Source organism: Sphaerodactylus townsendi, linkage group LG03 (assembly GCF_021028975.2).
Source record: "Sphaerodactylus townsendi isolate TG3544 linkage group LG03, MPM_Stown_v2.3, whole genome shotgun sequence".
In the NCBI taxonomy this organism is placed as follows: domain Eukaryota; kingdom Metazoa; phylum Chordata; class Lepidosauria; order Squamata; family Sphaerodactylidae; genus Sphaerodactylus; species Sphaerodactylus townsendi.
This window is the reverse complement of record NC_059427.1, coordinates 149014679-149027920: the sequence shown is the minus strand read 5'-3', so window position 1 is coordinate 149027920 and position 13242 is coordinate 149014679. Positions and strand designations below refer to the sequence as shown.

The 13242-nt window shown below is 45.9% G+C and overlaps 1 protein-coding gene across 1 annotated transcript; it reads left to right on the top strand.

Annotated features, from left to right (window-relative positions):
- The first annotated feature begins 925 nt into the window (after window positions 1–925).
- Window positions 926–9097, top strand: ETAA1 (ETAA1 activator of ATR kinase). Its single transcript, XM_048489869.1, has 3 exons — window positions 926–1122; window positions 1354–3332; window positions 8082–9097. Exons 1-3 carry the CDS (start codon window positions 1043–1045, stop codon window positions 8192–8194), a joined length of 2172 nt encoding a protein of 723 aa, XP_048345826.1. The 5' UTR covers window positions 926–1042; the 3' UTR covers window positions 8195–9097.
- The last annotated feature ends 4145 nt before the right edge of the window (window positions 9098–13242 follow it).

The window sequence follows — 13242 nt, the reverse complement described above, 5'->3', positions numbered from 1 at the left end:
GACTTTCAGAACACAGCTTGATACGTGGACTGAATGGAAACTCATAGGTGTCTCCTTGAAATGTAATCCGGCACATGGCGTGTTATAATATGGGTATTGTTGTGCCATATCACATATCTGTGGTTTTTACCACCTCGTACGGACAATGAGAAAAACCTCCAATGCGGTATGGAAAATTGACTCTTGGGTTTGTCCACTACAGATCCAGTTTTAAAGAAATTTATGTTTATGTTGACCTTTGTAGCAACCATATTCTCAGAACCAGTTTGTGGCTTGCTATTTGACACGCCTGTTTCAAACCGCTTGCAGTGGAGATGCCAGGGTAATGGCATAATATGCATCCAATACTGAAAGATATGAGGCCAGCTAAGCCTAAAAAACAAGGACTGTATATATAGGGATACAAGGCAATGAGGTATAAGCAGTTAGTTTGAGTGTAATTTCAACAGATACTTCATAAACCGTTCATAAAGATTATTCATAAAGATATATTGTGGTTATTTAACTGGATAGAAAGGTAATAAGCACACATATAATGAGAGCATGTCATAAACATGGTCCATGAGGCACGAAACCTGCAATAGTCATATTGCGTTCCAGTCAGTAGAAAGAGTCAGTATCTCCAAAATTCAATGAATCAAAAATATTAAGACGAGTTGTGGTAGTTGACAGCAACAGCTCCAGCAAGTGATGAAGAAACTACGGCGACCGCAGCCACCTTCGCAGAACGCGTTGCGCGCTAGTCCACGTTTTCAACAGAAATTTCTTCAGTGCGTTCAGGTAATTCTATTAGAAATCGAGATGGAATTCTCTTATTTGTGTGTTTAGCTAAGTAAAGCAGCATACAGCTTCTACAGTCAGTGAATCTAGTTACAAAGTAATGTAATAGAATTACCTGAACGCACTGAAGAATGTGGCTGCATCCATCCTTGGGCAGTGAGCTCTGTGCACGTCTAAGAATCTCTTGTTGTTTCCACAAGTTTTAATTTTGATTATTCTTCAGGAGGAAAAGCCTTTCTGCCATGAAGGATCACTTCTTGGGATGTGGATTGGAGACGATGCGATTCCGTGTACCCCTAGAATAGCAAAAGGGCGATCTAGAACAAAAGTGAATAACACAAGGTATGTTGGGAAGCTCCTCCAGAATCAAGATCGTTCAAAGCCATGAATAGATTTGCAGAAAGGGAAGAATACTCTTTTGGAATCTTATTTAACCAGCTCAGAGGAAGATTGATGCCTTGTTTGAATTGTACTATGAACACGCACACATTTTTCAGTAGCTATAAAAGCCGTTTTCAAAATTCTTTGCGTTCCTAACTTTCCCCCCTTTTCTCCTGCTGATTGTTCATGTAGAGGCCTTCGACTGAAAAACAAAGAGGAGGAGCTTATGAAATTGGCCAAACAGTTTGATAAAAACCTAACAGAGGCCACCCAGGAGCAAGATGCTCCTTACCATGATTGTACCCGTCTTCCATCCGATGCAAAGGTGTCACTCGAATGTCAAGGCGATGCACAGATGAAGCGTCTTGGAAGACGTCCTCAGATGGATGCGGCGTTGCCCTTTGGAGTGGTTAAGGAGAATGCGGAGACAGCTGAGCACTGTGAACATAACAGTCAGAAGCTCGTAGATCTTGATGCAGAAGTAGCACTGAATGCCCTTTTTGATTGCTCTCCCCAGAAGTTCAGCGGCGAGTTGAGCCAGGGTTCTTCGAACAGCAGCTTTCACGATAGCCAAAATGCAAAAGAGCTCACCTCAAAGGAAACAGCAGGAAGATCTCATGGTTCTGTGACTGCAGGTGTTCCGCAAAGATACAGCTCAGCTCCTGCTTTAAACTGTAGGGGACCAGTTACGGGTGAAAAAGCTAAAAAGGTGCTTGTACAAACCATTCAAAGTGCAGCTATTCCTACGACGGACACGGCTGTCTCTAGTAACATTGTTAGCGATGACTTGGAGGACTGGGGCACTGACCTGTTGTCAGATGATTCTTTTGTGATGCAGATCACTCAAAATCCAGAACTGATGGGTCCTCCCCAAAAGGCCTCCCCTAGTACTTTTCAGGACAGCTGTAAACCCATGGGGAAAACAATACATTTGGACAGACCGAACAGTCCTGGCTGTGCCTTTTTAAAATCCCGGAGCGACGTTGCAGCATCACTCGCTTTACAAAAACAAAGCCATGAATTAGGGGTGCCGAAGTCTGTTCTTCCACAGGGTGATTTCCGTTCAGAAAACAACATCAGTTCCATTTCAAAAAGTGGCCAGAACACAACTTCGTTGGGCAATTCTGTTCCAGTGAAGCCTGAAAATAAAAGTGTGACAGAAGGGTTTACTCAGCTGAAGGGTGTGAGCGTTCCTGCAAAAAAAGCTGCTCCTGTTGCAGTGCATCCTAACCTCCCTAAACCACTTGTTGGAAAATCCAGAAGTAGCACGTCCAGTATTTACAGTGACACCTTTACTGCTTTCACTAGCTCAAAGCCTAATAACCAGCAGGAAGTGGCTGGACAAACCTCTTCCGATCCCTGTCAAACAGGATCGTCCAAGAAACCCCCGCCGTCGTGTGGTGACTGGAATGAGCCTCGACTCTCGGAGGAAGTTTTAGACTTGTTCTGTGAATCCGACAGTCTTTGGGGGGCGAACTGCGAGGACGACGACTTGTTGTATCGAGTGTGTGATCACGTGGAGAAAAGTACTCTGAGCCAAGACGTTGCGAAAGAGAATGTGAAAGCTACGTTGGCCGTGGTGAGCGCTGCCAAGCCGGAGGTGAATCCCAGCCTCCTGGGACTGAAGCCAGGACTAGCTAGTTGCCCGCAACCCCAGAAGAGCAGGAAAACCTTTTCCTTGCACGCTCCACTTACCGCTGTGGCACTACTGAAGAATGAGAATTCTGCAGACCCTTACATTCAGCGCAGCTGTGCGTCCTTTAAAAACAAGAGCGCGAACAGCCATTCGGGGAAACTGTGCAGGTCGAATTTGGTGTCTGACAAAACTGGAGCTTCTGGAATGGACTCAATCCCAATGTCAGACATATCGCTGAACACTAACAACACGTCCTGGCAGAACGCCCCTTGGAATGTGGGGAGGACACAGAGCATCGGTAGCTGTAGTCCAGCATCTAATGAAAAGTCAAAATACGCCTTCAAAAAGACAGGTAGTTCCCAAGCCCTCATGTTGGGTCGTAACAGCATCACCGGGGGGAGCCTAGGTGGAGGCCCCTTGGCTTTGGGGGAAAGCAAGAACGGACCAAACATCCTGCCGCACACAGCAGTACAAGCAGATCCAAAGACCGCTTTTAAGAGGCACTTCTCAGACTCTTCTGCACACTCAGAAACAGGTAGGTTTCTTAACACTGTGCTGTTGTTGTGGGGTTTTAAAGAAGAAGAAGAAGAAGAAGAAGAGTTTGGATTTATATCCCCCCTTTCTCTCCTGCAGGAGACTCAAAGGGGCTTCCAATCTCCTTCCCCTTCCCCCCTCACAACAAACACCCTGTGAGGTAGGTGGGGCTGAGAGAGCTCCAAGAAGCTGTGACTAGCCCAAGGTCACCCAGCTGGCGTGTGTGGGAGTGTACAGGCTAATCTGAATTCCCCAGATAAGCCTCCACAGCTCAAGCGGCAGAGCTGGGAATCAAACCCGGTTCCTCCAGATAAGATACACGAGCTCTTAACCTCCTACGCCACTGCTGCTCGAGAGATCGAAAGAATGAGCTTTAATTTTCTGACAAACGAATTTTCTGACAAACGAAAGTAGTGAAGAGGAGGAGTTTGGATTTATTCCCTGCCTTTCTGTAAGGAGACTCAGGGCAGCTTACAAACTCCTGTCCCTTCCTCTCTTCTTCACAGCAAACACCCTGCGAGGTTGGGGCTGAGACTGTTCAGTGCGGTGACTAACCCGAGGTCCCCCAGCAGGAATGTGGGAGTGCAGAAGCAAATCTGGTTTGCCAGTTAAGACTCCAATGCTCATGTGGAGGTATGGGGAATCGAACCTGGTTCTCCAGATTAGAGTCCTCCTGCTGTTAACCATGACACCACACTAGCTCTAGTTAGTCAGAATTGATAACATGTTTTTAGGTTGGTATCTCTAAAACATATTCAGATTATTCTCAGTCCTGTTATAAGATAGATCTATAGATCTTGCCTTATTCTGAGTCATCAGATAATTAGTTTATCAAGATCATCAATTAGTCAGATAATTAGTTTATCAAGATCATCAGTTAGTCTCTGGAACCAGCAGAGGAGTAGCAGTGGAAAAGAGGTGTGGGCCAGAAAGGGTTGAGTGAGCTCTGGTTTTCTTTTCAGAGGGCTTTTCCAAAAGCCACATCTTTTAAACAGTGTATTTTTAACAGGGGTTTTCTCTTTTTTTTTCTCCCTGTCCTGGGGCTGCTGATTGGTGGGGGCTGGTGGGGCTGCTGAGAAGTGGGGCTTTTCAATTTTTAAATCTTTTCAGTTAGTCTCTGGAACCAGCAGAGAAGAGTGCAGAGAAGGGCAACGAGGATGATTGAAGGATTGGAGCACCTTCCTTATGAGGAGAGGCTGCAGCATTTGAAACTCTTTAGTTTGGAGAGGAAACGTCTGAGGGGGGGATATGATTGACAGAGAGAAATCTTTCTCTCTTTCTCGCAATACTAGAACCAGGGGGCATCCATTGAAAATGCTGGGGGGAAGAATTAGGACTAATAAAAGGAAACACTTCTTCACGCAACGTGTGATTGGTGTTTGGAATATGCTGCCACAGGAGGTGGTGATGGCCACTAACCTGGATAGCTTTAAAAAGGGCTTGGACAGATTTATGGAGGAGAAGTCGATTTATGGCTACCAATGTTGATCCTCCTTGATCTGAGATTGCAAATGCCTTAGCAGACCAGGTGCTCAGGAGCAGCAGCAGCAGAAGGCCATTGCTTTCACATCCTGCATGTGAGCTCCCAAAGGCATCTGGTGGGCCACTGCGAGTAGCAGAGTGCTGGACTAGATCGACTCTGGTCTGATCCAGCTGGCTTGTTCTTATGTTCTTAATGGCATCTGCTCTCCCATCTAGTGTAGTGGTTAAGAGTGGCAAATCCTTCTCCAGTGAGAAGATTGTTTTCCCTACTCCTACACATAAAGCCTGCTGAGTGACCTTGGACTAGTTCCGGTTCTTCAGAACTCTCTCAGCCCCGTCTACCTCCACAGGTGGCTGTTGTGGAGAAGGAGTTTGTAAGCTGCTTTTGAGTTTCCTTACGTTTGAGAAAACGTGGGATATAAATCCAAACTCCTCATCTTCTACCTTATCCTTTTAACTAGAAATTGTGCCTGAAACATTCTGCATGCAACATAGATACTCTCCCCAAATTTGGCAGGCTACCTAGGTGTTGACAGGTGTGTGTGTGTGCAGGAGGGGGACACTAAGCAGGCATGACTGCGAGAAAGGAGGGACCAAACCGAGCCATCTTCAGGTTTGAGATCTGAAAACTGAGTATTTCCATCTGTGTAGTGGTTAAGAGCAGGTGGATTCTAATCTGAACAATTGGGTATGATTCCCCACTCCTCCACCTGAGTGGCAGAGGCTTATCTGGTGAACCAGATGTGTTTCCGCACTCCTACATTCCTGCTGGGTGACCTTGGGCTAGTCACAGTTCTCTCTGAACTCTCTCAGTCCCACCTACCTCACAAGGTGTCTGTTGTGGGGAGAGGAAACGAAAGGAGCTTGTAAGCCACCTTGGGTCTCCTTACAGGAGAGAAAGGTGGGGTATAAATTCAAATTCTTGTTTACATACCATGCTTTTTCATATACATATTTGTTCCTGGGAGCAGCGTCCTACAAAGTGGGTGTAATGTTGTCCAACGGTTGTGTGTCATTCACACGACGCAATGTAAGCTCTATTGCCTCTATATGCTGCATTTGAAAAATATCATTCGGTGGCAGACACGTTTAGTACATATCTGTGCCTATTGGCGGTATGGTGAGTGAACCTCGGCTTCACCATACTTTGAACTTATTTTCCAGTAAATGTGAATGAATGGAAGTATAACAAGACGCTTGGATTTACTCTATGGATACATGACAATATTATTGCAATTCCAGCAATTTGGCGGTTGCCTATATTTTGGCATGTTGTTAAGCAAGAACTGTGTGGTCGATTACAACTCAGCAAGCCTGGTTTGCTTAGAATGCAGGAGCGGCTTCCTACCCAAGCGGCCGTGGAGGCCTCTATACATTGGGAGTGCTGCTGTGGCCAGCTGTCAGGGGAAAAAATGACTGAAATGATTCTGCGTGAGACTGTCTTCCAGGCCATTTCTGGCCTTTGGTGACTTTTTTTAGCAATGCCGTTTTGGAACTGTCATCCTGACGTCATCCTCCATGCATCCAGGACCTGTGTTTCCCCCTACTATGCCGTGACCTTCCCCAAAACTGGGTTACTATGATCTTTCTGGAAAGATCCCAACCCAAAGAACATTTGAACATCATGTGGGCAGGAAGGTGTAATTTTTATTCAAATCCTGTTCACCTTGGCACCTCAGCCTCAGGAGCAACAGTGGCATAGTGGTTAAGACCAGGTGCATTCTAATCCAGAGGAACCGGGTTTGCTCTGCCGCCTGAGCTGTGGAGGCTTATCTGGGGAATTCAGATTAACCTGTGCACTCCCACACATGCCAGCTGGGTGACCTTGGGCTAGTCACAGCTTTTAGGAGCTCTCTCAGCCCCACCCACCTCACAGGGTGTTTGTTGTGAGGGGGGAAGGGCAAGGAGATTGTAAGCCCCTTTGAGTCTCCTACAGGAGAAAAAGGGGGGGATATCAATCCAAACTCTTCTTCTCTTCTTCAGTCTAGGCTTGCACCCAGCATGTGTAGTCAAAGGCAAATTTTGCTTGTCCCCCTCCCTTCCTCTTTCATTACAACATCTTTGCAGGTAGTACTTGAACCCAAAAGGTTGCTTACCTGAAGAGGCTGTCTACCCACACGCATACAGCTTGTCGGTAATAAAAACTATCCATACTTTTGGAAGAAATTGCATTTATACAGACTCAGGTGATAACAGAATGATGATGATGATGGTTGTTGTTATTATTATTTATTTGCTTTATTAGACCGCCCTACCCCCAAAGGGCTCAGGGCGGTTTACAGGCAACCAAACACAATACATTACAACTAAAACAATCGAATAATCCCAATTAAAACAATCAATATAACAAAAACAATAGCAGCAATAACCTTTCCATAGTTAATTAGGTGAATGATGTCCGGTACTAAACCCCGGGAGGGGACTGGCAAATTTTCAGATAAGAAGAAGAAGAAGAGTTTGGATTTATATCCCCCCTTTCTCTCCTGCAGGAGACTCAAAGGGGTTTACAATCTCCTTGCCCTTCCCCCCCTCACAACAAACACCCTGTGAGGTGGGTGGGGCTGAGAGCTCCGAGAAGCTGTGACTAGCCCAAGGTCCCCCAGCTGGTGTGTGTGGGAGTGTACAGGCTAATCTGAATTCCCCAGATAAGCCTCCACAGCTCAGGCGGCCGAGCGGGGAATCAAACCCGGTTCCTCCAGATTAGATACACGAGCTCTTAACCTCCTACGCCACTGCTGCCGATGACAGATAGGGCAACAGAGAGGGGCGGACTCAGCGGCCAGCCTCCCCAAAAGCCCGGTGAAACAGCTTGGTTTTACAGGCCCTGCGGAACTCCCCAAGGTCCCACAGGGCCCTACAGCTGGAGGAAGAGCGTTATATTACATTATTATGAGTATAAGGAGACCTTTTATTCTGTGCCAGTACTGTACCTTAGATTGGCAAATTTTGTTGGTCTTCGGGCTGTGAAGGCTGCTACCCTGTTTCCCCAAATATAAGACATCCCCTAAAAATAAGACATAGTAGAGGTTTTGCTGAAGTGCAAAATATAAGGCATCCCCCGAAAGTATGACATAGCAAAGTTTTTGTTTGGAAGCATGCTCGACAAACAGAACACAGAAAAATAAGACATCCCCTGAAAATAAGACATAGCGCATCTTTGGGAGCAAAAATTTATATAAGACACTGTCTTATATTCGGGGAAACACGGTAGTTCTAAGCTGCACAATTCGTGGTGCGTAAGTCTTCTAACGCGCATCTTCTTTTGCAGAGCAACAAAGTCGGAAGTGTTCTCAAGAAGAAATTGCGAGGAAAAGGCAAGAAGCTCTCGAACGGAGAAAATGTAAAATGCAAGTGTCGCTCAAAAATGCAGCACCCACATGAGTGTGAGCTGGAAGAATCGTTGGCATCGGAATCCCAAGGAAGACTCTTAATTGGGGTTTTATAGTTACCTTCACTCCCCATGCACCTGTCTTGCTGCTTCTGGGAAATACCAGTGTTGATCCTGTCAGCAAGAAGCTGCTTCTTTTAGTTCTTTTTAAAAAAAAACTCAAAAATTATATTTTACAGCTGTGAATGAAACCCTGTTCACAGGAAAGCAGTCTAGCAAAATGGCATAAATCCCACATAGGGTTTCGGCAGATGCAAGGGATTTCTGGCCACAGAGGGTTTACTGTCCCCACTTTCTACCCCTTCCCAAAATAGCACCTGAATTAAGGTTTGTGCCCTCCCAGAAGCAGCATGGGGGGATTTGAAGATTTGCAGTGGGAAGGGGAAACGGCAGAAGTCATTTCTGTTTTTTCCCACAAAAGTAACCTGTGGAGGCCAAGCCTCCGTTTCAGTATTTTGTCACTCAGAGTAACAGTACAGCAGATACCTGCCCTCTCAGAGATAATACTATGGCAGTTCCTACTTCAGGCTGCATAAAAGTTCTCAAGTTTTTGTTTTTTAATTAGGTTTGGATGGTAGCTCTCTCTTCCTATCAAGTTGCCTGCCCTAGCTTTGCATCTGCTATTCCATGTGGTGGAGTTCAGTCTATCTCAGTAACTATTCTGACCCTCGCGATGAGCAGCCACAAAGCCACCGAATCAAATCATGGCAGCAGTTCCCAGGTTGACCTCATTTTTCATTTTTGCACATCAGCAGCACTGAACGACCTATCTGGCTTATAAATTCTGAGGCTACAGTAGACCACACCAGGGTTGTCTAGAATTTATTTATCTGTGTACATGATGTATATTTTGTAAATCATGATTAAAATTGCAGCTTCTTATGCAACAATATTCACTTCTGATCTTCTGCCAGACCAGTGTTTTCCAACCTTTTCGACGTCACAGTACCCTTGACCTCACTCTCCATATCTCACGGTACCTCTGCCATCCTTCCCCCACCTTCCCCTCCCAGTTCCCGTGCTTGTCACCCCCCCACCTTCCCCTCCCAGGATGAAAGGAAGCACAGGGGGGCGGGGGTGGGTGGGAAGGCCCTGCCCCATGGGCCAGCTCCATATCCTTGCTGGTGCCAGTGGGAGACACCACAAAAGTGAGGGGGTCAGTAGCATTTCCGCAGTACCCCTGGGACATGCTCACGGCACCCCAGGGTACCACGGAACCCTGGTTGGGAATCGCTGTGCTAGACAATCAGAAGGGACCCTTGCCTTGCCACACACCAAAATGGCTTCTCTGGATCACAAATCATACCACTTTGGCACATGGACTTGTGTGGAGGAGCCCATGCAGCTACATGAGAAGGCAAACTGGAATGTATCCAGTGACTTCTCCGTATCTCATCCTTCTTGTGTGTTTAGAGTTTCCATGGTACAAAAAAATGGCTGTCTGGTCTTGTTTTATTCCTGCTACTGCTTGAGGATCTTCAGAGGCCTCCACGGATTGGAGCTGAGTTGCTCGCAGGAATCCACAAAGGAGTATGGCAGGTCTAGGGGAGCCTTGCCCAGGTTCAAGAGAAGTTGAGTAGAGTTGGCAGAGTGTTGGTGGTCTAAAATTCATACATTTGTCCCTTTCTAAGAAAAAAGGCGGGCTGTAAATGAACATAGACATATATAATTGTGCCTCGCCATGCTAAGAGGAGATAGCCTGAACACTGTAGAGGAAGCAAGGCCCTGCCAAAAGGGGTAAAATACATGGCTAGAAATTATTTAATTCCACTGTGGCTCGCAGGTCCCCCTGTGCTAGTTTGGCCTGATTGGGAAGTTCTCAAACTTTTAGAAGAGTGCCCCCCTCGAACTTTTAGAAGAGTGGTCAAATAAGGAATTACTACATCAGAACATTCAAACGAAGAAAATCACGTTGATCACGTAATGTAAAGAGCAAGCTCAAAGTAGCCCGCAGAGATACACGAAAAGATACCTGATTGCTCTGAAGATTTTCCGCTGGCCTAGCGGCTTGTTAATTCTCCCCCCCTCCCGCATCTGCAAATGAGAAAAAGAATTTAGAAAAGCCATGCTTACCCCCCCCCCAATTAATTTATTTCCAGTATCTTCAAGCAATGTTTAACCTTGCTACTTCTAAATTAAATTCTGCCCATTATCTAACATTTTACCAAAAAGGAAAATGTATTTCTGGAAAACTTACCCAATAAGTTATCTTGCTTGTTCAGAGGGAAGCTTCCAGAAGACTCTTGAGACCTCACAGGTAAACATTAACATTTATTGTGTCTAAAACTGGGCTTTGGTGGGCTGATTCATTCAGGTGACTTGCTGGCCCAATCAAAACAGCTGGAACACAAAGGAACACCCATCTCCACGACCGGACAAGAAATATTCCATTTAATTTCCATTATGTTTAAAAGCTGGGTTGTGGGTGGCTGGTTCAATCAGGTGACTCACTGACCCAATCAAATCCCTTGAAACAGAAAGAAGAGTTGGATTTATATCCCCCCTTTCTCCTGTAAGGAGACTCAAAGGGACTTACAAACTCCTTTCCCTTCCCCCATCCTGACAAACACCCTGTGAGGTGGAGCTGAAAGAGCTCTGAAGAACTGTGACATGTGTTGGAGTGCACAAGCTAATCTAGTTCACCAGATAAGCTTCCATAGCTCAAGTACTGTCACAATGCATACTCCAACTCACTAGCTCAAGTACTGTCACAATGCATACTCCAACTCACTGTCACAATGCATACTCCAACTCAACATTATCTTTCTATCACAAATATAAAAAAAAAATTTCACTGGTAAGTACACCATCAGGTATGGCTATAAAACCTGTAGATTAGGTTTTTATTTTGGCAGTCCTTTGTCAAGCCAATCTGAAATGTACAAATACAGGTGTCAATATATAAAAGTATATCTAATCCTTTCATTTTCATATAATTAACAAAAAACCCTCCCATATGCACTTACAATTGTTGTACAAAGTATTCTTTTTCCTTACTCCTCTAGGAGCACAACTGTTTTTTCTTAAGCTATATACAAAAATAAAACATTCATATTATTCAACTTTTATATATTGACACCTGTATTTGTACATTTCAGATTGGCTTGACAAAGGACTGCCCAAATAAAAACCTAATCTAGAGGTTTTATAGCCATACCTGACGGTGTACATGCCAGTGGAATTTTTTTTGTATATTTGTGATAGAAAGATAATGTTGAAATGATACTCACCTAGTGAGTTGGAGTACGCATTGGTGTAATATTGTGACAGTACCTGTTGTACACCTGCCTTGGTTATTATGGTGGATCCATAGCTCAAGTGGCAAAGTGGCAAGGGCAGAGCGGGGGGGAACTGTGCCTGGGACATGTGCTCACCCTGCGCCCCTGCTGCGGTGTCGCCCCCCCTTCCCTGTGGGTGCTACGCCACTGCAGAGTGGGGAATCAAACCCGGTTCTCCAGGTTAGAGAGCACCTGCTCTTAACCACTACACCACTCTGGCTCTCTGGAAAGGAAAGCCCACCATGCTCTCTCTCTGGAAAGGAAAGTCCATTACCTGTGCCAGACAAAAAATAATCCTATTAACCTCCTTTGTGTCTAAAGCAGGCTTGAAATTGGATGATTCATCCAGGTGTCCCCCTCCCTTGACCCAATCAAAACCCTGCAACAGAAAGGTTGCCGCCCACCCACATCACCCCTGGCAATATGGTGATTGCCAGCCATGTACTTCTGACCATGTACCATATTGCCTGGCTTTTTTTTTCCTTTGGGGAAATTAGATAAAATTTTCATTTAAAAATATGTTCCAAGCACACCAAAATTGACTTGTGAATAATAAGATGCCTAAACATGATCAATTAAACCTGTGTTAACTGACCTTACAGTTAATTTAAATGGCTCCTAAAACCAGCTACTCGGGGTGGGTCCCTCTTTGCTATTGGCCAGGGGTGGCCTGGTGTGTTGCTTGGAGAGGTCACATGAGAATACTCTAGTACAGGGGTCCCCAAACTTTTTAAACAGGGGGCCAGTTCACTGTCCCTCAGACTGTTGGAGGGCCGGACTAAAAAAAACTATGAACAAATTCCTATGCACAAATGATTGTAAAATGTTTGATTTCACCTTTCAGCCTTTCTGTCATGGTCTATTTGTAGAACAGTGACCAAAGTATGTCAAGTACAGGGTGGGCTCCAAATATTGTTGGGGAGGCTGTGGAATACCTTCCCCTGTAAAAAAAAAAACCGAACTTTCCCAATGAAACATTCCATCTAATCCAGGATCAGGTATCTTCCTGGGTTCTTTCCTCCCTAGCAGCCAGCGAGCGATTCGCCAGCCTGGCTGATGCCAATGGGAGTGGGGCGGAACAGAAAGCCTGAGAGCAACACATGGAGTAGCCGAGAGGGAAGGGCGGAGCAGGCGTTGCCACATGTAAGGTTTCCAACTCTGGGTCAGAAAATGCATGGAGATTTGGGGGTGCCATCATGTAACTGCAATCAACAGCCGTTGGGGCCGGTTCCTCCTCTCCCTCGAGCCCCCACTGCACATGAATGGAGCCATCGCCGCCATGCCTGGCGGGCCGGATAAATGCCTTCAGGGGGCCACATTTGGCCCCCGGGCCGTAGTTTGGGGACCCCTGCTCTAGTATTACCACTGGTGGATGCTCCCTTTTGAAGCCATGCAGGTGGAAATTGAATGACGCAGCAGGGGGTGGTTTTAGAGGAAACAGCATCTGGTGATGCGGCAGGAGTGGGATTAGACAAGCCCTTTCCAGGTCCAGGGTTGGAAAAGGGGTTTGACCTAATACGGAAATGACCTAATTAGTATGTGGCCTGCTCACAGGATTTCTGCTGGTGTTGGGGTTTGGCCCACGTATGTACATTCATGACATCCAGTGATCCAGGGATAGGGACAGCGCACCTAGATGAAACCCATCCAATGACCTCAGGGGGTGTGACCAGTGGCACTTCCAATGAAATGTGGAGGTGGGGCGATGTCATTTCCAGTGATGTCGGTGTGCGTGTGTGCATGCGCGTGCATGCAGTCTCAGC